Source organism: Oncorhynchus mykiss, chromosome 7 (genome assembly GCF_013265735.2).
Source record: "Oncorhynchus mykiss isolate Arlee chromosome 7, USDA_OmykA_1.1, whole genome shotgun sequence".
Lineage (NCBI taxonomy): Eukaryota > Metazoa > Chordata > Actinopteri > Salmoniformes > Salmonidae > Oncorhynchus > Oncorhynchus mykiss.
Genome location: NC_048571.1, coordinates 64494258 through 64517050, shown reverse-complemented (window position 1 = coordinate 64517050; position 22793 = coordinate 64494258). Strand labels below are relative to the sequence as shown.

Genomic DNA, 22793 nt, shown 5'->3' with positions numbered 1-22793 from the left:
ACCATCATTTATTCACATGACTTTCATAAAATATTTCAGTTGTGTATTTTACAAGATGATTAGTATTTAATTCCATGTCATCATCTCATCTCTATAGAGCTGCTGTATATGCAGTCTGACAAAATCACTATTTTAGTAGTTCTTCAAAGTAAATAAGGCATATTTTTATGACTGCTGAATACAAACTATCAATCGCTTAGATCATGTATTTTCAGATAGAGATACCTCACGAAACAACTGCTCTATCACTCTCAATCACACGTTCTGCGCAAAACTAAGTAGTATATTGGCCTGTTGGAAACTACAACTCCCTACTACATCGCACAGTTCAGCTTGATCGGATTTATCTCTAGAGAAACTGTGCATTGATCTCATAGGAAAAAAAACAGAATTAAATGGAATTTAAATAATTGAACCTTAAACATTTTTGTTAATCGATCAGCACTATCAGTATGTGATCTATAAATCACATCATTTGACTGTTTAGAATGCTAGAGGTCTGTGGTGTGTCCTGAAACATATCTGATAGTTCAGTGTACGCAAACAGTCTTAAGTGATCATCAGTCACTAATAAACAGAGGGAGATAATTTACCTTTTGTGCCAAACGGCAGGAAAACTAAACACTTAAGTGCGACCTTGCAAGTCATGCCGAGCAAGAAAGATTGACTAAAGAGACGTCTGTAGACATTACTGGAATTCCACCGTGCCGGATTGCGCTAAGACAACTCCCAATGTTGACATTACCCTTTTATAAACACTTCATTGATGTATATATCATAGAAGAGTGTAATTGTCTTTAGGCCAGCTGTTTTTAGTCAAGACCTTCGTGTTTTTGTAAATGTAAAATGTTTTTGTTGTACTGTATGTGTGTTTACAGTTTTGTTTTGTCTGAAACGTTGTTCCCCCTTGCTGCTATTGGACCAGGTCTCTCTTGGAAAAGGGATGTTATCTCAAAGAGAAAAACCTGTATAAATAAAAGGCACATTTAAAAAAAAAAATATATATATATATATATATATATATATATATTTTTTTTTTTAACCCTTTTTCAAGATGTAAAAAAAGGTATGCACGCATGACTAAGTTGCTTTGAATAAAAGCTAAATTGCATATATTATATTATCAAGAGGGCAGACAGAGTGAGATCACATTTGACCTTTCGTACCACAACAGTTCTGCAGCTCTTACGACAGAATGCAAGAATCATTGGTGTTTTTGGGGTTCTTGGGATCGTTGCCATTCGACGGCTCTCCCTCATCATCATCCACCGGGGATCCTTCATCATGGGGCAGCCTTGGCCCGTCTCCCTCATCCAGCTCGGGCGTGTCAGCGCAGGCATCCTCATAGGCGCTGATGCTGTCGGTGTCGTTGTTCCTATGTGGAAAGATGTCACGCCTGTTCTCCTCCTGACTGTTCCCTGGGGTCTGGCTACCCAGCATCAACGGTCCCAAGGTCTTGTTGACCATCTTAGTGAACTTGGTGAAGCTGTCCTCTGCCCCTTCTTCTATGTCCTCAGAGTCCACAGAGGACCACAGCCGGGCGACGTGGAGAGGAAGGGGCCGGTTTGGACTGTCAGAGGGCAGCTCCTCCCTCTCCTTTTTGAAGGAGGCGGCGAGCAGCCCTCCAGCGCTGGTCTCCAATGTTAGTTTGTTGTTGGGCCCGGGGCTCTCACTGTCCAATTGGATAATAGAGAGAGGCGCATCTTTGGTAGAATTGTCCTCATCCCCTGGTGTGTCACTGACTTGTTCCTGTGCTATTTTATTTTTTTTATTCTCTTGTGCTTGTTGTCTAGCCATCTCCTCCTCCATCTCCTGCTCCTTGACGAGTGTGTACACTGGTACTTCTGGAATGGTCTTCCTCTCCTGTGGAACAGGATGATATAACATCTATATTAACCATTTTCACATAGTGCACTATATAGGTCGCCATTAGGGACGCAAACCCTGTACAGACCTCATTACAGCAGGGAAACAGGCAGGTGTTACATCTTGAAGCTCACAGACCTAAGATTTTCATACTGTAAAACTAGATGCAAATGTCAACAGGACACTCCAGGCTAGAAGTGGGTGATATGAAAACCAAATTCAACAAGAACAGTCATATTATAATGACTTACACAGTCTTGGCTGTTACTATTACGAATGAGTCCAAATCTCTGTGAAATACATTTTATAGCCTGTAGTACATTTCGTGCTATACTATCAATATATTCATAGCTCTATTTGCATGGTTTGAGGCTAAGTCGAAAATATACAGGTTAAGACAACTTCATCATTAATCTCGGACCAGTGCAGTTGCTAACTACTAGCGCTGTTGTTAACTAGCATAGTTAGTCCCATTGTTGCAAAGTTATGGGATATTAGAATCCCGTTGTCTTCACCTGTATTTCTTCAACGTAGGTTTGAGGCATGGGCTGGGAAAGTAGCCAGGCCAATTGTGACATTACCATTTCCCGATTACAAAAGGAAACAGACAGCATCTGCATATCTGTCAGTAAGTGGGCTGTGGGCAAGCCATCCTACTGCAGAGCAGAGTGCGTTCTGGCTACAAGGCCAATGCCATTTGACAAGACACACACACACACACAGCCTTGGGTCACATTGGACTTGCCCAACCACAAGACCATGCTGATGATCAGATGACCAAATTATTACGACCACAGTCTCTGCAAATATTTATTTGTTTGAAAATCTACTGAGATTTCTTAAAGTGAGGAGGATATAGACTGCCAGCTAGAATACATTGTTTAGCACTTCTTAGGGCTTTAAAGGGATAATCCACCCCCAGAAATAAAAATCATGAAAGTCCTGTCAATTTGGTGAAAACCTATGTTCTATCAGTGGGTAAAATTTTACTTCCATCTATGAAATCAGGAAATCATGTAGAAAAGTTCTATAAGGGTGGCAGATAGCCTAGCGGTAAGATCGTTGGGACAGTAACCGAAAAGCAACATGCTCTGCACTCGCTCTGGGCAGAGAGGAACTGCAAGCTTGACTCTGTGAGATAAGATTCCTAAATTGATAGTGCAGTTAGCCAGCTAATTCACATGCTAATATTGACTTTGGTATTATTGTGTGTAGATACATTTGCTAGCTAACTACCTAATTATTGTGGGTTTTGTAGTTGACTTGAGCTGCAACAGATTTCCACAATAACATTCACATGTTGCTACCAATGATTTATATATAAACTAGATGACAGAGTTTTTCTAAAGCCAGCGTGCCTCCATTTTGACCTCCCCCCCACCACCATAGTAAGAAATATTTGGTTTTTGCCACATTTTTTCTATTACAGACAACTTAATGCATACTTTTAAATTGTATTATGTGAGCTAAACAAAGTATATTTTTTCCTTAAAGTATAAATTCCTTAAAGTACAATAAAATGTCCAAAGTTCTAATGTTACTGTCACCACTACAACAACAAAAATACATGTACATTTGTCCTTGAAACAAGACACTAACAGCTTACAGATGGTAGGCAATTAAGGTCACAGTTATGAAAACTTAGGACACTAAAGAGGCCTTTCTACTGACTCTGAAAAACACAAAAAGAAAGATGCCCAGGATCCCTGCTCATCTGCGTGAACATGCCTTAGGCATGCTGCAAGGAGGCATGAGGACTGCGGATGTGGCCAGGGCAATAAATTGCAATGTCCGTACTGTGAGACGCCTAAGACAGCGCTACAGGGAGACAGGGCGGACAGCTGATCGTCCTCGCAGTGGCAGACCATGTGAACATCACACCTGCGGGACAGGTACAGGATGGCAACAACAACTGCCCGAGTTACACCAGGAACGCACAATCCCTCCATCACTGCTCAGACTGTCCACAATAGGCTGAGAGAGGCTGGACTGAGGGCTTGTAGGCCTGTTGTAAGGCAGGTCCCCACCAGACATCACCGGCAATAACGTCACCTATGGGCACAAACCCACCGTCGCTGGACCAGACAGGACTGGCAAAAAGTGCTCTCGCTGACGAGTCGCGGTTTTGTCTCACCAGGGGTGATGTTCGGATTCGCGTTTATTGTTGAAGGAATGAGCATTACACCGAGGCCTGTACTCTGGAGCAGGATCGATCTGGAATTGGAGGGTCCGTCATGGTCTGGGGCAGTGTGTCACAGCATCATCGAACTAAGCTTGTTGTCATTGCAGGCAATCTCAACGCTGTGTGTTACAGGGAAGACATCATCCTCCCTCATGTGGTATCCTTCCTGCAGGCTCATCCTGACAATGCCACCAGCCATACTGCTCGTTCTGTGCGTGATTTCCTGCAGGACAGGAATGTCAGTGTTCTGCCATGGCCAGCGAAGAGCCCGGATCTCAATCCCATTGAGCACGTCTGGGACCTGTTGGATCAGAGGGTGAGGGCTAGGGCCATTCCCCCTAGAAATGTCAGAACTTGCAGGTGCCTTGGTGGAAGAGTGGGGTAACATCTCACAGCAAGAACTGGCAAATCTGGTGCAGTTCATGAGGAGGAGATGCACTGCAGTACTTAATGTAGCCGGTGGCCACACCAGATACCTACCGACTGTACCGACTGTTATTTTTGACCCCCCCCTTTGTTCAGGGACACATTTTTCCATTTCTGTTAGTCACATGTCTGTGGAACTTGTTCAGTTTGTGTCTCAGTTGTTGAATCCTATGTTCATGCAAACATTTACACGTTAAGTTTGCTGAAAATATACGCAGTTGACAGTTTCTTACGGTTATTTAACACTGTTTAACATTATTAATCATAACAATGTGGTTTATATGGAAATCTGTTATGTCGAGATTACAATTTATTTATCTCATGATCACTACATAAAAGTTTCGTCAAGATTTCAAGAAAATCTAAGCACCACGGATCATCCATTAATTTGTTAAGAGACCCTGTGGCTGCGTTGATCACAAATGCGCTTGTGGGGCATTTAATCCCTAAACAATGCCTGACAGGCAGTGCGGTCTCCCAGGCTGTGTTGCTCCCGCAAGACTACAGCCAATCTCACGCAAGAATCAATGCAGCTAACTGGGCTAGTCTCGTGAGCTAGGTAGTCTTGTTAGCTAGCTGGCAAGCAAGCGATCTCGTTATCAATGCTGGTTGTTAGCTGCGTTGCATAACTGATATGTGTATAATTAAAGGACACTTCATGTTTTGTGGATATAACAATTTGAAGTGAGTGACCTCCATTCCTGACAGGCTTATCAGATTCAATTTCTGATAAATCAGGATGCTGCCTTGCAGGCCATTTTATAGGCAAGGCTCCTTGCAGGCAGATTAGCTGTCAAAGTGCTTTATAGGCAGATGCATTCCTGATCCAGGGGGTTAGCTCTATGGAGCTCCACAGTGGATGTGTCATAATACACAGGAATGGTTCCAATCGTTTTTTCCATAGGGGAATTCAGAACCACTTGAAACAAGGTCTGTGTTTCATGTAGGCTTTCCCTGCCATGATGTTTTCATAGAGATTTACACTCGAACAACGTAACTTTTATAAATATATTCATCTCTATTAACGCAGATTAGAAAATGGTAATTATCAAAGTAGACATCATGCAAGACTACAAATCCTTGCAAGCACCCCATCTATCTTCAGAGTTCGTTCTGCTAGGTGACCTAAACTGGGATATGCTTAACACCCCGGAATTCCTACAATCTAATCTAGATGCCCTCAATCTCACACAAATTATCAAGGAACCCACCAGGTACAACCCTAAATCCGTAAACATGGGCACCCTCATAGATATTATCCTGACCAACTTGCCCTCTGCTGTTTTCAATCAGGATCTCAGCGATCACTGCCTCATTGCCTGCATCTGCTATGGGTCCGTGGTCAAACGACCACCCCTCATCACTGTCAAACGCTCCCTAAAACAGGCCTTTCTAATCGACCTGGCCCGGGAATCCTGGAAGGATATTGACCTCATCTTGTCAGTTGAGGATGCCTGGTCGTTCTTTAAAAAAAAAATATATAATATGTTTATTATTTTACAATAAAAAATCAAATGAAAAAGACAGCAATACTAACAATGACATTCATTGTACTGTTGAATGGGATGGCCAATTTAGAGGACAAAACAAAACTTAACTTACAGTGCCTTGCGAAAGTATTCGGCCCCCTTGAACTTTGCGACCTTTTGCCACATTTCAGGCTTCAAACATAAAGATATAAAACTGTATTTTTTTGTGAAGAATCAACAACAAGTCGGACACAATCATGAAGTGGAACGACATTTATTGGATATTTCAAACTTTTTTAACAAATCAAAAACTGAAAAATTGGGCGTGCAAAATTATTCAGCCCCCTTAAGTTAATACTTTGTAGCGCCACCTTTTGCTGCGATTACAGCTGTAAGTTGCATGGGGTATGTCTCTATCAGTTTTGCATATCGAGAGACTGAAATTTTTTCCCATTCCTCCTTGCAAAACAGCTCGAGCTCAGTGAGGTTGGATGGAGAGCATTTGTGAACAGCAGTTTTCAGTTCTTTCCACAGATTCTCGATTGGATTCAGGTCTGGACTTTGACTTGGCCATTCTAACACCTGGATATGTTTATTTTTGAACCATTCCATTGTAAATTTTGCTTTATGTTTTGGATCATTGTCTTGTTGGAAGACAAATCTCCGTCCCAGTCTCAGGTCTTTTGCAGACTCCATCACGTTTTCTTCCAGAATGGTCCTGTATTTGGCTCCATCCATCTTCCCATCAATTTTAACCATCTTCCCTGTCCCTGCTGAAGAAAAGCAGGCCCAAACCATGATGCTGCCACCACCATGTTTGACAGTGGGGATGGTGTGTTCAGCTGTTTTGCTTTTACGCCAAACATAACGTTTTGCATTGTTGCCAAAAAGTTCAATTTGGGTTTCATCTGACCAGAGCGCCTTCTTCCACATGTTCGGTGTGTGGCAAACTGTGGCTTGTGGCAAACTTTAAACGACACTTTTTATGGATATCTTTAAGAAATGGCTTTCTTCTTGCCACTCTTCCATAACGGCCAGATTTGTGCAATATACGACTGATTGTTGTCCTATGGACAAAGTCTCCCACCTCAGCTGTAGATCTCTGCAGTTCATCCAGAGTGATCATGGGCCTCTTGGCTGCATCTCTGATCAGTCTTCTCCTTGTATGAGCTGAAAGTTTAGAGGGACGGCCAGGTCTTGGTAGATTTGCAGTGGTCTGATACTCCTTCCATTTCAATATTATCGCTTGCACAGTGCTCCTTGGGATGTTTAAAGCTTGGGAAATCTTTTTGTATCCAAATCCGGCTTTAAACTTCTTCACAACAGTATCTCGGACCTGCCTGGTGTGTTCCTTGTTCTTCATGATGCTCTCTGCGCTTTTGACGGACCTCTGAGACTATCACAGTGTAGGTGCATTTATACGGAGACTTGATTACACACAGGTGGATTGTATTTATCATCATTAGTCATTTAGGTCAACATTGGATCATTCAGAGATCCTCACTGAACTTCTGGAGAGAGTTTGCTGCACTGAAAGTAAAGGGGCTGAATAATTTTGCACGCCCAATTTTTCAGTTTTTGATTTGTTAAAAAAGTTTGAAATATCCAATAAATGTCGTTCCACTTCATGATTGTGTCCCACTTGTTGTTGATTCTTCACAAAAAAATACAGTTTTATATCTTTATGTTTGAAGCCTGAAATGTGGCAAAAGGTCGCAAAGTTCAAGGGGGCCGAATACTTTCGCAAGGCACTGTACACATACACAAAATCCTATTAGGTGGTACATGTATAAGAAGACAGCATATAGTCATTACAAGCAGTGTAGTTAAGCCAAAAATAAATATTGAGTGGAGTGCAGCACAGAGGAGCAGCAGATCGACAACCCAGTTATGAAGCTGGACTAGACCATTTATCCAGTATCGGCTGCCATATTTTGTAAAACATTGAACTTCTATTGGAGGTATTGTATCGAATCTTTTCCATATGTATTACATTCCCTAAATCCCGTAACCACATTTCAAAGGTAGGTACAGTCTCCAGTTTCCAAAATTGCAATATGATCCTTTTGGCTAATAGAGTACAAAGAGAGACAGCTTTCCCTTCGTGGTTATTCCCATCAACTGTACCAAACAGAGCTGTCAATGGGTCTGGGGCTAGAACTCTATCAAAGGCTCTAGATAAGTAATCAAAAATGAGAGCCCAGTAAACATGTAACTTGGGACATGTCCAGAATAAGTGGGTCAACGTGAGGTGTCCGGGGAATATTTTATGCAGTTTCACTTTTGAGTAATGTAACCTGTGTATCACCTTAAACTGTACAAGGTTGTGTCTGGCATTCTGTGGCAAACTGTGGTTTATATTCCTGAGAGCTTCTATCCAGTCCTCATCTGAGATTTCTGACCCAAGTTCTTGTTCCCAAGCCATTTTAATGGTGTCTGTGGATACCTCTATGTGGGCCTGTAGCACATCATACAGTCTAGAGACCGACCCTTTTGAATGGGGTTTGACAAGGATCAAGCTATCTAATGTAGGACTATTTGGCTTCATGCCATACTGTGGGATATAGGTCCTTAAGAAAAAATGTGTTGTTGGCATGGTTGTTCTTTAAAAGGAATTTCCTCACCATCTTAAATAAGCAAGCCCCTTTCAAAAAATGTAGAACAAAGAACAGATATAGCCCTCGGTTCACTCCAGACCTGACTGCCCTCGACCAGCACAAAAAACATCCTGTGGCAGACTGCACTAATATCAAATAGTCCCCGCGATATGCAACTTTTCAGGGGAATCAAGAACCAATACACGCAGTCAGTCAGGAAAGCAAAGGCTAGCTTTTTCAAACAGAAATCTGCATCCTGTAGCTCTAACTCCAAAAAGTTTTGGGACACTGTAAAGTCCATAGAGAATAAGAACACCTCCTCCCAGCTGCCCAATGCACTGAGGCTAGGTAACACTGTCACCACTGATAAATCCACGATAATCGAGAATTTCAATAAGCATTTCTCTACAGCTGGCCATGCTTCCCTCCTGGCTACCCCAACCAACAGCCCCACACCCCCCGCAGCTACTTGCCCAAGCCTCCCCGCTTCTCCTTCACCCAAATCCAGACAGCTGATGTTCTGAAAGAGCTGCAAAACCTGGACCAGTACAAATCAGCTGGGCTAGACAATCTGGGCCCTCTCTTTCTAAAATTATCCGCCGCCATTGTAGCAACCCCTATTACCAGTCTGGTCAACCTCTCGTATCGTCTGAGATCCCTAAAGATTGGAAAGCTGCCGCGGTCAGACACTCTAGACCCAAACTGTTAGAGACCTATATCCATCCTGGCTTCCTTTTTTACCCCCTTTTTCGTGGTATCCAATTGCTAGTAGCTACTATCTTGTCTCATCGCTACAATTCCCTTACGGGCTTGGGAGAGACGAAGGTCGAATGTCATGCGTCCTCCAAAACACAACCCAACCAAGCCGCACTGCTTCTTAACACAGCGCACATCCAACCAGGAAGCCAGCCGCACCAATGTGTCGGAGGAAACACCGTGCACCTGGCGACCTTGGTTAGCATGCACTGCGCCCGGCCCGCCACAGGAGTCGCTGGTGCGCGATGAGACAAGGATATCCCTATCGGTTAATAAACAGATCACTGACCATTTCGAATCCCTCCGTACCTTCTCCGCTGTACAATCCGGTTTCCGAGCTGATCACGGTGCACCTCAGCCATGCTCAAGGTACTAAACGATATCATAACCGCCATCGACCTTGCCAAGGCTTTCGACTCTGTCAATCACCATATCCTTATCGGCAGACTTGACAGCCTTGGTTTCTCAAATTACTGCCTCGCCTGGTTCACCAACTACTTCTCAGAGTTCAGTGTGTCAAATCGGAGGGCCTGTTGTCCGGACCTCTGGCAGTCTCTATGGGGGTAACACAGGGTTCAATTCTAGGGCCGACTCTTTTCTCTTTATATATCAACGATGTCGCTCTTGCTACCCAGACAACACCATTCTGTATACATCTGGCCCTTCTTTGGACACTGCGTTAACTAACCTCCAAACGAGCTTCAAAGCCATACAACTCTCCTTCCGTGGCCTCCAACTGATCTTAAACGCTAGTAAAACCAAATGCATGCTTTTCAACCGTTCGCTGCCCGCAACTGCCCGCCCGACTAGTATCACTACTCTGGACGGTTCTGACTTAGAATATGTGGACAACTACAACTATCTAGGTGTCTGGCTAGACTGTAAACTCTCCTTCCATACTCATTTTAAACATCTCCAATCCAAAATTAAATCTAGAATCGGCTTCCTATTTCGCAACAAAGCCTCCTTCACTCACTGAATGCAGTCTATCACAGTGCCATTCGTTTTGTTACCAAAGCCCCTTATACCACCCACCACTGCGACCTGTATGCTCCAGTCGCCAGACCCACTGGCTCCAGGGCATCTATAAGTCTATGCTAGGTAAAGCTCCGCCTTATCTCAGCTCACCGGTCACGATAACAACACCCACCCGTAGCACGAGCTCCAGCAGATATATCTCACTGGTCGTCCCCGAAGTCAACACCTGCTTTGGCCGCCTTTCCTTCCAGTTCTCTGCTGCCAATGACTGGAACAAATTGCAAAAATCGCTGAAGCTGGTGACTTATATTTCCCTCACTAACTTTAAACATCAGTTATCTGAGCAGCTAAACGATCGCTGCAGCTGTACATAGCCTATCTGTAAATAGTCCACCCAACTACCTACCTCATCCCCATATTGTTTTTATTTACTTTTCTGCCCTTTTGCACACCAGTATTTCTACTTGCACATCATCTGCTCATCACTCCTGTGTTCATTTGCTAAACTGTAATTACTTCCCTACTATGGCCTATTTATTGCCTTACCTCTTCACGCCATTTGCACACACTGTATATAGACTTTTTTTCTATTGTGTTATTGACTGTACGCTTGTTTATTCCATGTGTAACACTGCTTTGCTTTATCTTGGCCAGGTCGCAGTTGTAAATGAGAACTTGTTCTCAACTAGCTTACCTGGTTAAATGAAGGTGAAATATTTTTTTTTTAAAGCTCCTAATTTAATCTCTAGCTGACACCTTTGCTGTCAGCTAGCTAGCTAGCTAGCTATAGCTACCTTGATCCAAAACATGATATATTTAACATTTCATTTCCATATTTTAACTAATATGTGGCTTATTTATGCATCTGGTGGTGTCTTGTACAAAATACTATCTTAGTAGCAGCCAGATATTTACGATGTGCCATGAATACCAGGCTAGTTGATATTAGCAACATACCCTTACTTTACCAGATGCTCTTCTCCTACAGACAGTGAAGGGATATATTTAATACCTTATAATTTCTGCCAACTAGATGAATGTGGTGAAACCTATTTATATGTATGATGTCAGAATGCACTGCTATATTAAAGCAATTCAGAACTTGTTGACATCTTCTGTTGCAGATTCAAAGACAGATTAACTAATTGCAGAATATATCCACAATCATGAATGAATAAGCATATTTATTTGACAAGAACGCACCTAGTCCTCCATCAATCACCCGAACTCCAGCAATCACATTGTTTTATAGAAATCAAAATAGCAAACAATGCCTTGTAAACATAACATATAAACATCTGACTTGATGTAATTATATTAATCAATGCCAAAAACCTGGGACATAGTAATAATAGTTAATATGGTGCTCTTCTACTAGAGAGCACACAGATTCTTCTGATTTTATATTTTAGAAATTAGATCAGCAAAAATAAAAAATGTAAAACAGCATAGTGATTTTTGGTGGGTGAGTTACAAACGGAGAACCAACTGAATGCATGTTTAATAAGGCAGGTTTAATATAAATACTAGGTCAACTCCAGCAGAATGAGAAGCACACTCCAAACAAGGAAGACATGCCGAAACGCAACTATATCAACAGCTTTCTTGTCAATTTAACAAGTCAATGTTGCGGCTATCAATTGTGAGCAGCACATTTACCACTGCATTCAAGATGAACCTCAGAATAAGCAGGAAGACAGCATCACCAGAGTAAAAAAAAGCTGGCAAAAACAGTACACAACACTTTTAAACGTGTTACTGAGTCTAGATGTTATCAAATCAGGAGGAGTGAAGGAAGCAGCATAGGGAAAATGGATGAAGGTAGATGAGATGGAGAGTTCCAAAGTGTCCAAAGTTGAGGGACCATGGGGCATAAAAGGCAGTGTGGAATAAGGGGTTGCTAGAGGGATGGTTGGCCATGGAATAAACATAAAATTGGGTGCTGGTGTGCTTCTGCATCACTTATAGGTTGTCGCCACAAATATCCGGTCCAGGTCCAGTTACACATGGGGTCTCAGCGGGTCCCTCGACATCATTCTGTCTCAGTTGCAGATTTCAAATCGTAGTCAATTTGTGTCTGTGAATCACAATTAAAGACAATGAGTGATCACAGCATTTCCACCAATTGAGCCATACACAATACAATTTAAGCATTGAGGACAACACTGTTGACAACATGGTTTATACTATGTCTACTGTGTGTGAATGATGGAAGAATCTTATCCCAGCTGTAGGTCCATTTGAGTGTGTGGTCACTTAGGCCTGCACATCAACCAGTACTGGGACCTTTGGAGACTTGGGATGCTTGTTCTCAAAGTGCTGCTTGAATGTCTTCAGGTCTGCGTCTATAAAAAGGTGAAAGACAAAATGGAGGAAGTTAATCTGTGGTTTAGATTGAATTCAAAGTCGACACAAATTATAAACTAAGCAATGTGATGCCACACTACTACACATATGAAAGACTGTACCACACAACAGCCTACACATGGAGAGGAACCTAAAGGCACATACAGTACCAGCCAATACTACTTTCCCGATAGACAGGGCAGGTGTGGACCAGTGCTGCCTTGACTGTAGTCTTCTGGGCCGCAGTTGCTACCTTCTTAGCAGCCGCCGCGTTGGCATTAGTCAACAAGTTGACTTGAGAGTGGAGTGTGCGTTATATATCAATACCGGGAAATTGAACCCCCCCTCCCGATTGTACCCGTACTGAATAATGACTTAAGAGGGTGTGTAAGTTTTTGTTCCAGCCCAGCTCATGCCCGATTACAAATCATAGCCTATCGCTGTGATTCGTCATGTTGATCATTTAAGTCAGGTGTTAGGGCCGGGTTGGAACTAAACCCTTCACACACACACACACACTCCTGCTCTTCAGGACTTGCTGCAATGACTGAAACAGACCAAAGCAGGTCGAAACAGCTTGCCTAGTTGAGAGGTGATAAGACCTATTGATTCTGGAATACAGAAGGTGCAAATAAGGTTAATAATTATACTTAGGGGCCTCTAGAGTGGAGCAGCGGTGTAACAGTGCTAGAGGCGTCACTACAGATCCATGTTCGATCCCGAGCTGTGTCGCACCAGGCCGTGACAGGGAGACCGATGAGGCAGCGCACAATTGGCCCAGCATCGTCCGGGTTAGAAGAGGGTTTGGCCGGTTGGGATGTCCTTGTTCCATCTTGCTCTAGCGACTCCTTGTGGCGGCCGGGCGCAGTGGACGCTGACTTTGGTTGCCAGCTGTACGGTGTTTCATCAGACACATTGGTGCGGCTGGCTTCCAAGTTACGCGGGCAGTGTGTCAAGAAGTAGTGCGGTTTGGCGGGATCGTGTTTCGAGGATGCATGGCTCTCAACCTTCGCCTCTCCCGAGTCCGTACGGGAGTTGCAGCGATGGGACAAGACTAACTACCAATTGGATATTATGAAATTGGGGAGAAAAAGGGGTAAAAAGTACATACACACACACACTTGAAAAAAAACGATTCATTTAAAACCTACCATAGTTGGTAGGACTAAATAAAGTTACATAACCTTCCCTACTAGCTATACTAATGATATGCTGTCTAGAGGGGAAACAGCAAACAGGTCAAATTTTCCTCGCAGTAAAGTACATACACTTGCTAATGATTAGGATGCTAATCAGTCCATCTCTGAAACCTCTAAAAAGCCAGACCAAAATAATACTGCTAGCCTAGGATAGCTGCAAGTAAAGTATTACCCACAGACACAAACAAACATGATCTAGAATGTTATATGGTGAAACTAAGTTAGCTAGCTAGTTCAGTAGCAAGCTAAACTGTTGGTTTATGAAACCTTAACTAGTTATGAACTTCTCATGCATTTATCAGGTGTGTGTTCATTTTTTACTTGCCCAATACAGTTCAGACTTCTTCGTTTAAACAAATTTACACAAATGATAAATTACCATATTTAGCTAACATTGGATAGAATCTCAAGATAAACTTACTTTTGCCTCGATTTGTCAGTCTCGTCCAGATCATCATGGCCATGGTAAATGACGTGAAGCTTGAGACGGGCATTTGTAGTTCTGTATGATAGCCACATAAGCCTCTAATTAGCATTTCCTTTTTGGGAGGGGTAAATACAATGTGACGTTTATCAATATATAGAGCATTCCGACATCAGCCTCTGATGCTGCTATTGAATCTGATCAGCCTGTCAGGAACTCTGTACATTTTTATTTTATCCATAAAACATGAAGTGTCCCTTGCAATTATACACATATCAGTTATGCAAACTAACAACCAGCAAAGACAACTAGCTAGCTAGCAAGACTACCTACCTAGCCAGCCAAGTTAGCTGCGTTGTTGCTTGCATGCGATTGGCTGTGGTCCTGGGGGTGGCATACAGCCTGAGAGATCAAGTTGCTTGTCAGGCATCATTCAGGGCTTAAATCCCCCACAAACTCTTAGCACTAGGTAATGGACATTTAGCTTGCTAACATTCTAATTTATAAACTGATAATGAGCTCCAAACACAAATGAAAGCATGAAATGTACCATCCATCAGTGGCAATCAATAAAAACGTATGATCTGATCCACCATGAGCTCTGCCGCCTCAACCATACTGTCAATCTCTTTAGTAAGTACATTCCTATTTATATAGTTGACCTAGACAAAACAACTTTGTTTTATTTTAACCTTTATTTACCTAGGCAAGTCAGTTAAGAACAAATTCTTATTTACAATGAAGGCCTATCCTGGCCAAACCCTAACGATGCTGGGCCAATTGTGCACCACCCTATGATACAGCCTGGAATCGAACCAGTGACACCGATGCAGTGCCTTAGACCACTGTGCCACTTGGGAGCCCTAAATGTCATGACCATGAGACAATCATCTCATGGTCAACAAAACAACTTTTGTTATGTAGTGACCATGAGATAAATAAATTGTGCTCGACATAGCAAGGGAATACATTTTTCTTCCATATGCCCTCTCTGGACTTTCGTAGGTTTGAGGTAGATTATCCCATTTAATTGCAAACAGACAACTCCCTTCTAACCTGCCACAAGCCTCAGTAACAGATAACCAGATAGCTCTGACTTTGCTGATAGCTATTCTGAGGGAAAGTGTATTTACTATGCCTGTGATGTGGTTGTCCCACTTAGCCGTTTTAAGATGAATGCACAAACTAAGTTGCTCTGGATAAGAGCGTCTGCTAAATTACTAAAATGTAAATGTTATAATGTAATATAAATGTAACCGAGTGAAATGTGCTGTTCTCATTAGAACACAAAATGTACTCCACATGACATTAGTCAACATGTAGCAAGCATAACACCTTTATCAAACATATCCTTTGGGACAGAACAAATATCTATCAATCATTTACATGCCCTATTTTAGGAAAGCTAATGTACACAAAACACACTGAGAATAACGTGTATGGTGAGAGGTTGTCCCCCAGGCTGAAATTACCCAGCAGTGGAAACACTTCATTCTGTCAAGTTCAGCAAAGCACAGAGCCGAGAGAAAGAGAGAACACTCCCCTGACAAAGGAAAGAGATACGTAATAAACCAGAGCTGGCATGAAGCTACAAGCTATTAGTCACTCTTTATTTTTACATTTTAGTAATTTATCAGACACTCTTATCCAGAGCAATTAGGGTTGCGCAAGAGGACATAATATTGTTTCACCGAGTCAGCTCAGGGATTAGATCCAGCGACATTTAGGTTATTGACCCAACACTTAACTGCTAGGCTACCTGCCGTGGATATGTCCAAAACCAGGAATCCTGCTGTACTTGTGCCTCTCGCTGTATGATTATGTAAGCTCCTCCTCCTCATACTTCATTACCTCTTTTAGCCTCTCCACCTCCTGCATCAGAGAGCTGACCATGTCCTCCAACTTCCTCTTGGCTTCTCTCTCTTGCGCCAACTCCTACAAATACAGAAAGACACATCCATTTATGACTCAATGCAGCTGAGGGTTGTCAATTGTTTTAGAGCAGTGATTCAACAGTAGGAGAACCACAATTGGGTCACAGGAAATAACACATTCCTACTATAAGCATTGTTTTGCTCCTCCAGGATCTTTTTACATGTTCATTAGATTCTGTTTATTTAGTAGACACTCTTATTCAGAGTGACTTACAGTCAGTGCATTTCACTAAGGTCGGTCATACAACCACATATCTCAGTCATTGCAAGTGTGTATGACTGGATGTACCATGGTGGCATGGCTGGCCTCTCTCTGAGCCTCGGCCAGCATCTCCTCGGCCCCCTCTAGGGCATCGTGCAGAACGTCCACCTGGAACAACACAGTCTCCCGCTGCAGCTCCAGCCCACGGAGCTCTCGCAACACGTCGTCGTAGCTCGCCTGCAGATCAAGCTGACAAACACAGGCATATCCGTGGGAAGATCCAATTAGTCATCACGCTCCCAACAAACACAGGCATGGCAGTGGGCAGCTTCATCTAGTCACACGAACAACAATACTGGTTTAATTAACATGTAATTTGATATTCAACTGTTGGATATTGCTTCATGGAGATGTAATTTGTTTGATAGCTATTGCTTGTCTATGGTCCTTATTTGAGTCATACCAGGTTCTTTATAAAGCAACAAGATGCTGGCATGACAACCCATAATTGCACTGGAGCTAAATTCTTTCTTCCTGGGTTATTTTGTATGAGTTTCATAAAGAGTATGCACCCTCTGAATATGCAGCACAGGCAGTGAGAAGGTTGACATCCAGTAGAACTGGTTATTCTGCTCAAATATGAGAAAAGTTATTCTGGAAAAAAAAAAAAAAAAAGCTTGCGCAGATAATCACCATCTCAGGGAGTTCCATCATTAGTTCCTGATCCTCAGACTGCTGGCGGGAACAAGACAAAGAGAAAGGTCAACAACACTCAAGCAAGTAATATAATAAGAAGTTCTAGCATACTCTTAGTATGGTTCATAGCACAGATAGAATCAGAGGTAATCATGTTTAAATGTCAGATCAATAGTGTAGGGTTGCCCTGTGGGGAATATGGTGCCATTTGGGACACATTCTAAATATACCAGTAGCTTCATCCATTGCTCTTATTATACCTGACTCCCACTTCTCCTGTTGAGGGTCCCCCCTCTGCTCTCACTGCGTGTCAGACGCCTGGCCGAACACTCCGTCTAACAAAATAACAAAAGACATCAGACAGAGCCATAATAATGTCTACAAAGCATGTGGGAATAACTGTTTGCATACTTTTTACATTGTTCCCACATCCCATAGTCAGCTGGTACACACAGAGTGTACCAAACATTAGGAAAAGTTTCCTAATATTGAGTTGCACCCCCTTTTGCCCTCAGAACAGCCTCAATTCATCGGGGCATTGACTCTACAAGGTGTCGAAAAACGATGGCTTTTGGCCGATAAAAAATTAAAAGCCAATAAATAAAACTATTTCCGGCCAATCGGCAAAATCATGTTTTTATTCATTGCTGGAAATACAAGTCAATGTGTGCCAACTTCAAAGGCAAATATACTTCATAGGCTAATAAATTATCAAGCTGCTTGAAAATGAGTGTCGGGTGTGTGTTTATTTTTACTCACGCAAAAGACACGAGATCCTCATAACACGGAACCCAAACCGGCTGCGCGCGTGCGCCATTGTGCATACATTTATTTTGTCCCCCTACACCAAACACGATCACGACACGCAGGTTAAAATATCAAAACAAACTCTGAACCTATGACAATTTGGGGACAGGTCGAAAAGCATTAAACATATGGCAATTTAGCTAGTTAGCTTGCTGTTGCTAGCTAATTTATCCTGGGATATAAACATTGAGTTGTTCGTTTACATGGAATGCACAAGGTCTTCTACTCCGACAATTAATCCACACATAAAATGGCCAACCGACTCGTTTCTAGTCATCTCTCCTTCCAGGCTTTTTCATCTTTGAATTGATATGGTGATTGGCATCTACACTTTTACCACGACAACCAGCAAAACATTTCATATTTCATTCACCCACGTGGGTATAACCAATGAGGAGATGGCACATGGGTACCTGCTTCTATAAACCAATGAGGAGATGGGAGAGGCAGAACTTGCAGCGCAATCTGCTCAGAAATAGGAATGACTTCTATTTTAGCCCTTGGCAACGCAAACGGTCGTTGGAGCGTGCGAGCAGTGTGGGTGGATTTCTAAATTTATTTTGCGACGTGTCCGGTCTGGTTAGCATCGAGGACAAAGTGACAAGGCTGATGCGCATAACAAGCTGCTCCAAGGAGTTGGACAGTTTTGAATTCCTGACAGCTCACTTTGAGCAGACCAAGGTCCGCCGCAGACGGAAGTAAATTAGAGGCAAATTGTGTTCATCTCGCATGGTCCAAGCAGCTTGCTAGATCACTAAAATGCCGCCCATGTGTCATGTATAGTATCTAGATATGGAATGGATTGATAGACTAGAGTAGAGTAATGATGTGTATTTCAGTTGAGCTTCTTCAGTAGCACTTGGAAATGAAACTGCATTGCCAACTATTTACATCGGACAGTTACCAATCACTAGGCAGCCAACTGCCTATAGTAGGACAGAGTTGTTATCAATAAGTTATGTACATCACACATGACATGAGGCACGTGCTTTCATAAATGCACTGCGCGGGCCTCGTTTCACAGGAGCATTGTAAAATAAGCTCTCAATGAACCAGCTGAATTTTGTTAATTTACCAATCGAATTTGATTGTCCAACATCAGTTCTATAATTTATTTATTTTGTTGCCACCAAAGAGTGTCCTCTTTCCACTGCTTTGGTGCGGAATCGCAGGGGGAAGGGGGAGAGGGGCAGGCCAGCCCGGTCATGGCTAGAAGGGACCCCGTTTTTTTTTTGTGCATTTTAGCTAACCTTAACGTAGCAGGTTAGCAAAATTAGGTTAATTCTCGCAAATTATATTATTCAAATATATCATTTATAGCAGGGATGACGTCGTAACGGGTAACGTTTTCAATAAGACTTTTAATTTTGGTACAAGAACGTTCAACTTTACAGACTAAATTATATTATGTTAAAATGAATTACAATAATCTAAATGTGATTTTGAGCACAGTGGGTGGACGCCCTAATGCGTTATGCATATGGCTATCTGGCAAATTTCTCAAATGTCTGGCAAATTAAAATCTGTCCAGTCACGTTGCCCGGTGCCGTATTTTCCTAACGGAAACCTTGATGCTGGCCCATGTGGACTCGAATGCTTCCCACAGTTGTGACAAGTTGGCTGGATGTCCTTTGGTTGGTGGACCCTTATTGAATAACATGGAAAACTTGAGCATGAAAAACCCAGCAGCGTTGCAGTGATTGACACAAACCGGTGCTCCTGGCACCTACTGCCATACCCCGTTCAAAGGCACTTAAATATTTTGTCTTATCCATTCAACCTCAATGGCACACATACTGTACACAATCTGTCTCAAGGCTTAAAAATCATTCTTTAACCTGTCTCCTCCCCGTCATCTACACTGATTGATGTGGAATTATCACTTGCTAAGGTATGAAGTCTTCCGTGATGGTCAATCTAATGAGTGGCCTACCTACTGTTACTGAATATTAGCATTTCGGAGAAAGGCTTGATAATGAGGCCGGATAATTGTTTTACAGAGATTCATGAATGAAGCGCAATCAAATGAGTGGGTTATTGCATAATAGCCTATGGGTAAAACCATTTGAATTCAAATCAGGTTGACAGCACCCCTTTTGAGTTGAAGAGTTCAATACATATTTGCCCATTGTAGAAGTGCTCAGAAAATGACTTTTTGGACCTGAATGCCAAACATTCAAGAGATAAAGATGCTTAAAGTTGACCCATTTTGCATACCCCACCATACTATGAGACATCCATGTCTTCATCACTGGAAAAGATAAACGGCTGAAAATTGTCTTCTTTTTAAAAATGTTTACCTTAAACTCAATTATCAAAAAAACGTGTAAAGTTATTTTTTTCATATAATTCAAATCCAAGTTGCCACGTGTGTTGAATACAATAGCGCAAAAAAAGGTATTAGGTGAGCAATAGGTAAAGTTATAAAACAGTAAAAAGACAGGCTATATACAGTAACGAGGCTATAAAAGTAGCGAGGCTACATACCGACACCGGTTAGTCAGGCTGATCGCACCTTGACGACTGTTCAGTCGTGTGGTCAGAGCCATGACTACATGGAACTCTATTCCACATCATGTAACTGATGCAAGCAGTAAAATTAGTTTGAAAAAAAACAGATACAAGAAACACCTTATGGAACAGCAGGGACTGTGAAGCAACACAAACATAGGCACAGACACGATAACATACATAGACATGGATTTAGTACTGTAGATATGTGGTAGTGGTGGAGTAGGGGCCTGAGGGCACACAGTGTGTTGTGAAATCTGTGAATGTATTGTAATGTTTTTAAAATAGTATAAACTGCCTTAATTTTGCTGGACCCCAGGAAGAGCAGCTGCAGCTTTGGCAGCAGCTAATGGGGATTCATAATAAATACAATTTAAATGTAAACGTTCAAATGGTACCGCAAAGATGAGAACGTTGACTTTACTGGGAATATTTGTTTTAAATCATACTGGCAATCCTCCATAGGAAACCTAATGCAATCATAGAAATATAAATAATAGAATAGACATTACCATTTAAGTTAACATTCAACAGAAGCTGGACTGGCGGTCAATTTTGTGGTAATAATTAAAAGTTACAATCTTAATTGAATTCCAATTGTGTACTAGCTAAATTGCAGTGGTCTGAAGGGATAGACCCATTCTATAAATTATATTTCTATGATTGAAATGTCACCCACCCTGTATTCAAGAGCATGTGTCTCAACCAATGGACGGCACAACAAACTCAAATTATGTGAAATAGGGTCTAAGCTACAACATATGTGAATATGAAAACAATCAGAAATCAGTTTAGTTAATTGACATTAAAGGTTTAAAATTCATTTTTTCAATAAATAATAACACAGTTTGAAAACATTTATATCAAACTCAACCATTTATCTTTTCCAGTGATGAAGACATGGATGACTATGGTATGGAGGGGTATGCAAAATGGGTCAACTTTGAGCACATTTATTTCGTGAATGTTTTGACAGTCATGTCCAAAAAGGGACTTTCTAACCACTTCCATGGACAGACATGTATGGAAAGTTGTTTAAATTGAATTAAAAATGGATTTAGGCCTACCCTTAGGCTACATATCAACACAATTTGGCAAACCTCTTAGGTCCAGTTCTCATGGACTGTAAGTTTACTGTACTCTACCAATGATTTTTTTAAATTAACTTACGATGAACCACTGATGACTGAATTCTAACTACATTAGTCATGCAATGTCAATGTCTCATCCATATTCTATGCACACTGTAACGAAGTAGCCATTCTGTTTTACTTGTGCCCTAACGGGAGACACTAAGGTTAGTCAGAGATTAGAAGCCATTTTTCTCTGGTGTTTTAAGTAACTAGCTAAACGTAAAGTCATTTGAAGGCAATTCAGTTGTGGGTAGGCTGGCTACAATGTAACACTGCTCGAAAGGAAGTCATTGTAACAATGTTAACGTTTTCCGTCAGTGAACTTGAAACAATGTAAAACCGCATGCTACAGTAACATTGGGGTGAGTCTAAATGAAAATGAGTAGGCTACACAACAGTAAAAACAAAGTAAACATATTAAAAATATAAAACATATGTAGTGGCTTACTGTAACGCTCGAGGATGAATCTTCTCGACTGTAGCCTAGTAATGTCAAATTAGACTCTATAAAAGTAGATAATAGCCTACAGATAATAGACTGCATGACTCTTGTAAATGTCGCAATATACATTAACGACGTGATTGCTCGACGCCCACCTCTTTGATAATGTTGCGAAGTGACTCGTCCTCACTCACTCCCCGAGAAAGCGTCCTTTTTATCGGCGACCCCATTCTTTCCAAAGTCCCGGAATGCATTTTTATAGTAACCTACGATACACAAAAAATATAAATAATTTTATTAGAACTAGATGACATGAGTACTGTAGTCAACGAGTAATGTTTTGTTTTGTGCGGATGAAGGGATCGCGACAGAATGAACTGACGCCCAGGTTGTGGGCGGAGGACTAACTGTAATGTGAGCGGAATGTTTTTTTTCTTCTCTGGGTTGCCTCCCAATGACGTACATAAACCTTGGATTGCTATTCCCCACGGCATGTTTGGGACATTGAGGCTATGAAACCAATGGTCGGCTGTATTGGCACTCTTCGGAAAAGCAGTCTTCCATAGAAATGAATGGAATTCTACAGTATTTCATTTGAATGTTTCAATGACAAAATTACATGTATGCAAGTATTTTTGTTGTTGTAGTGGAGACAGTAAAATTATACTTGAAGGAAAATGTTTCATATTTGTTTAATGTTTAGCTCACATAATATAATTTATAAGTATGCATTAAGGTGTCTGTAATATAATAAACATGGCAAAAACAAATGTAGACATTAGTAAATTAATTTCTATAGCTTCCAAATGTTTTATTTAACTAGGC

The 22793-nt window shown here is 41.7% G+C and overlaps 1 protein-coding gene across 5 annotated transcripts; it reads right to left on the bottom strand.

The window, feature by feature from the left end:
- Positions 1 to 1026: 1026 nt before the first annotated feature.
- Positions 1027 to 22379, bottom strand: LOC110528234 (unconventional myosin-XVIIIa). 5 transcript variants are annotated; one of them, XM_036983822.1, is made up of 7 exons: positions 22124 to 22379; positions 21975 to 22009; positions 17336 to 17410; positions 17073 to 17114; positions 16467 to 16628; positions 16095 to 16178; positions 1029 to 1863 (listed from the first exon to the last, which is right to left on the bottom strand). In XM_036983822.1, exons 4-7 carry the CDS (start codon positions 17091 to 17093, stop codon positions 1186 to 1188), a joined length of 945 nt encoding a protein of 314 aa, XP_036839717.1. In that variant the 5' UTR covers positions 17094 to 17114; positions 17336 to 17410; positions 21975 to 22009; positions 22124 to 22379; the 3' UTR covers positions 1029 to 1185. The 5 variants fall into 5 exon arrangements, with proteins under 5 accessions (XP_021465787.2, XP_036839717.1, XP_021465790.2 ...); XM_021610112.2 differs by lacking the exon at positions 22124 to 22379 and having other exon boundaries at positions 1027 to 1863; positions 17073 to 17111; positions 21975 to 22117; XM_021610115.2 differs by lacking the exon at positions 21975 to 22009 and having other exon boundaries at positions 17073 to 17111.
- Positions 22380 to 22793: the final 414 nt, after the last annotated feature.

Bases quoted from the DNA above. Each gene is read 5' to 3' on its own strand.
- LOC110528234 (XM_021610111.2), bottom strand. From the start codon at position 22,097: ATGTATATTGCGACATTTACAAGAGTCATGCAGTCTATTATCTGTAGG. The intron at 17,411-21,974 runs GTAAGCCACTAC...TTATTTTGTTAG, and splicing joins ATTCATCCTCGAGCGTTACA to ACGGAGTGTTCGGCCAGGCG. The intron at 16,179-16,466 runs GTACATCCAGTC...CTGTATTTGTAG, and splicing joins AGGCCAGCCATGCCACCATG to GAGTTGGCGCAAGAGAGAGA.